The sequence below is a fragment of the Sylvia atricapilla genome, chromosome 15 (assembly GCF_009819655.1).
Source record: "Sylvia atricapilla isolate bSylAtr1 chromosome 15, bSylAtr1.pri, whole genome shotgun sequence".
Taxonomy (NCBI): domain Eukaryota; kingdom Metazoa; phylum Chordata; class Aves; order Passeriformes; family Sylviidae; genus Sylvia; species Sylvia atricapilla.
The window spans coordinates 15,997,088-16,001,151 of record NC_089154.1 but is presented as its reverse complement, the minus strand read 5'-3'; the positions used below and the strand labels follow the sequence as shown (position 1 = coordinate 16,001,151).

General features: G+C 51.0%; 1 protein-coding gene across 1 annotated transcript; it reads left to right on the top strand.

Moving 5' to 3' along the window:
* The first annotated feature begins 730 nt into the window (after window positions 1–730).
* MRPS34 (mitochondrial ribosomal protein S34) lies at window positions 731–3,613 on the top strand. Its single transcript, XM_066330391.1, has 3 exons — window positions 731–1,953; window positions 2,055–2,097; window positions 2,944–3,613. Exons 1-3 carry the CDS (start codon window positions 1,327–1,329, stop codon window positions 3,219–3,221), a joined length of 948 nt encoding a protein of 315 aa, XP_066186488.1. The 5' UTR covers window positions 731–1,326; the 3' UTR covers window positions 3,222–3,613.
* Window positions 3,614–4,064: the final 451 nt, after the last annotated feature.

Genomic DNA, 4,064 nt, shown 5'->3' with positions numbered 1-4,064 from the left:
TGACGGCGGCGGCTCCCATTGGCGCGCGGGCCGGGGCCGGGCTCATCGGGCCCCTCTGTCGGACTCCCGGGCCTACCCGCCCGACGTGGGCTCGAAGGGGGTGTTGCGCTGGAGCTCGGTGTGGAGCGCATCGTGGGACGTGCCGGTGGCCACCCGTGGTGCGGTGTTACTCTGCTGAGCCACTCTGGTGGTGGCTGCCGCCTCTGGCGGGGCCGGTGTTTGTGCCGGGGCAGCGAATAGCACTGCAGCACCCCCGAATTAACAGCGGTTCCGTTGATCAATTCCCCTTAAGAAACAGTAACTGAAGAGCTCCTCTGCTGCTGTTGCTCGCTGCCCTAGAACTGCATACGTATTCCCCGCTAGCCCCGCGGGCCACACCAGGAAGGGGTGGCTTTGGATTTGCGCTCGTTCTCCCGGGCAGGAGGACACGCCGTATGTGATCGGCTGTTGTGCAGCTCCATCGTTTTCCCTGGTGACTTGCAGCATGTGGTGATACCTTTCATTTCTAACAAAGCCAATTTCACATTTTTTCAAGCATTCTTGTCACCTCTTCTGCTCTGTGGACTCACAGAAACTGATGTCTAGGTGCCTTGAACGTACACGAGCGTGATCCTTGTGATCCTGGGTATAAGCTCCCAACTCTGTACCCTGTAATAAGTGGTTTAACTGCTCTCCTATTTCCGCCAAAATTGGGTGGATTGAGATTAAGTATTCTATTCTAAACTAGTGTTTCTTAACTCAGAGAGGTGCCTCCTGCTTACTCCTATACCCGTCTTTTTTCAAGAGATGCACCATATTTATCTTAAGGCCATTGTCAACCTTTTTAATGTGTGGTTTACTTTTTTGTGTGTAGCACACATGAACAGAACACACCCCTTTCTCCTCACACACTGATCTTGGCTGCTGGAAAAACCCACTCACGATCCTGACTGCCTTCAATATAGGACTTTGCAGCAATGCTGGAATTGCTGCACTTCCTTTAAGATATGGATTTCAAAGAAAAAAACATAAAGCTCTTCTGTCAGATATAATTTACCAGTCTATAGCCGAAATCCAGGGGCTGACCTATACAGTTTCTGCTTAAAGCCTACTCGTTAAAAGTGTATTCTCACTGTGCTGGCATTCCACGGCTGGAGCAGCTCAGAGCAATTTGTCACATCCCGGTACGGAGTTCCATGACCCGGCTGCTGCTCGTGGCCCAGCCTGAATGAAGACCTGAGCCATACCTTTTGCTTTAGTCTTCCTAAAATCTGGTTTACTCAGGCTTTGAACGTTCCCTGGCACAGCTGAATCTACTCAGATTTTTCAAAACCAGACACTGTTCAGATGCATCTTAACAACCAAGCCCGGCTCCCCCGAGAGCCGCCCAGCACACAGAACCGTCAAGCCGCGCGCGGCCTGCTGGCACCGGCGGGTCCGCACCACAATGAGGGGTCGCGGCACGCCATTCGCTCTGCGGGCAGCAACCCGAGAGCACCTACCGCGGGCGGCTGCGCCACGCGGAACGCGGCGGCTGCCCGTGACGACGGGCGGGGCGACTTCCGCGGGGCCCGGCACGGCTTCCGGGAGAAGCGGGAGCGGTGTGTGCCGGTGCGGCGCTCGCTTCTGCTGGGCTGCGCGCTCTCGGCCGCTGCCATGGCCCGCAAGAAACTGCACCGGCCCATCGCCGCCATGGCCAAGAAGATCCGCGAGTATCGGGCGCTGAAGGATCGGACGCGGGATTCTCAGCGCTTCGCTGTGGACTGCGAGACCATGCGCCGGCCGCTGACGCAGAAACGGCTGCCCGTGCGGGCCTGGGAGGACGTGCGGAACGAGAACCGGCTGTTCGAGCTGCTCTGCCGCCTGCCGCGCTTCGGCGTGGGCCGCACCGTCACCCGCAAGTCCTGGCTGTGGACGCACGACGAGCCCTGCTACTGGGTCATCACCAAGGTGAAGGCGGACTACATGGCCGAGGTACCTGCCCCCTCACGCTCGCCGCCCCGCCGCGCCCTGCGGAGCTCCCGCCCACCGTCCCGCCGCGACCCACCCTCAATAGGTTCCTCTTTTCTTTGCAGAACATGGACCATGGAAGAGCCTGGGGCTACCTGACCTTCAGAGGTAAAACGGGCTCGTTTTCCCACACATGGGGGCAGGGCTAGAGAGCACGGGGTGCATGAGGTTGGCAGGGAAACAGCGGGCTCCCTGCCTGCGAAATTTGTTTTTCTCAGATCTTCCAATGGGAAGAGAAGTTCCCCGCTTTTCAAAAGCTGGGATCTAGCCCCTAAGGAATGTTTTTCCAAGGAATGCAGTGGGAGAGCCAGTGCAGGATGACCTTGGGGAGCAGCAGCACTAAAAGTGTATTAGATGAGCTGACGGATTATTCTGAGACTTTCAAAGCAAGACAGTATGAGCATGAGGATATTCCAATTAAAATTGTCACTAAAAATGCAAAACTGCAATGGGAAATAAGTTGTGTTACTGGAATTTTAAATTAATGATTGGAGTGGCGTAAATCAATTTTCCTTTTTAGAGCTGCTTTATATTAAGTACACAATTTTCCCTTTCTGGAATTACTGCAGTAGTACTCATTTGAAAGTTTTTAAGTTGTTGAGCACTTCTAACTCTTAGTTTTCCAGGAAGCTTCTCAGTGTGGGGAGAACTTACTCTTATTCCGTAGCCATGGAAATGGAACTTGAGAGAGACAAAGGAAAACTTCAAGAGAGGGAGTCACCCACACAGCTGGAACATCTTGCCTATAGTCCTTCTAGTCTATTTCTATTTCAATTCTCCAGGACAAAAGTGAGATCCAGTAGTATAGCAGGGAATAATTTGTCCAGCCGTTTCAAAACTCTGTTTACTCTTGCCTGTTGTAGCATTTTGGGTTCCAGAGAGTCAATATGTGATGTGTGTGGAGGCAGTTTACTGTGATGGTGTAAAACACTGGTCTCCATCATCTTTTCCCAGGCAAAACCGAAGAGGAAGTGAGGGAGATTGACAAAGTCATGTACCATGACTGGCGTATGGTGCCCAAACACGAGGAGGAGGCCTTCAAGAAATTCACCCCTGTACCTGAGGAGACTGTTCGGTTCCTGCCATACCCACCACTGCTCCGAGCCATGATCCTTGCACAGTGGCAGAAGGAGGGAAAACCAATCATGGAAGAGCCAATTATTGATCTGGAGAACGTGCTAGCCTCTCCCCAAGAGCAGGCAAAGAAAAAAGCTGCAGGGACACTGGTATAAAAACTTGTTCTGTGTCCTGAGCATCCCACATGCTCTCACTGCCTGTTAGAAGCCCAGTGCACTGGGGGTCTTACAGAGCCCCTCTGTGCCCATTGTGGTAGGATGTTTCCAGCTTTCTTCTTAGCCCGATACAGTCACCTCATCTGAAAAGGAAGATGCAGATATATTCAGACTCTGTTTAGGTTTCAGTCAGCAGAGGAGTCTTGGTTCTCGGGATAGTCTCTAAATACACAGCTCCAGTCAGCCAGCTGCAGTTCTTTGGAGCATAAAATTTTTACGTAACTTGGGTCTTGCATGAATCACAGAAAAATTACTGTGAATATCACAGTATTTCACAGAGCTCTGAAAAAAATATATCTGCAAATGGAAATAAATGTTTTCTTAATTCTGCAGCACAGTTCTAAGAAAACTTTTTTTTTTTTTTTTTTTTTTTTTTTCTTTTTTTCAATTCCTGGAGATCATCATGATGGCCAAATGCAGAGCCATTAGCTCAGGCACAGCATCTCATTCTCTGAACACTGCAGAATGTTCTGGATTACTTGCATGTGAAGGCAGTGAACAAGAAGTGAGGAATATGACTCCAATACTAAGATAATCCAAAGATATCTATCTCTTATTCCCAAAGATGGCTGTCAAAAGATAGGAGAAATTAGTACTCGTGATTCAAAGGAGGTGGGATTGGCTCTAACTGCTTGAAGCCAATTGTAAATGACCCGTGTTCCAGGGCAACATGTTGTGAACGTTAAAACATGCAGCTCCTGAGCACAGTTCCTGGTGTTTCATGTTCTCTTGCAGTGGCTGCAGATGCTGCTGCTGTGTCAAAGGCTGTTGGAGGGTCTGGTC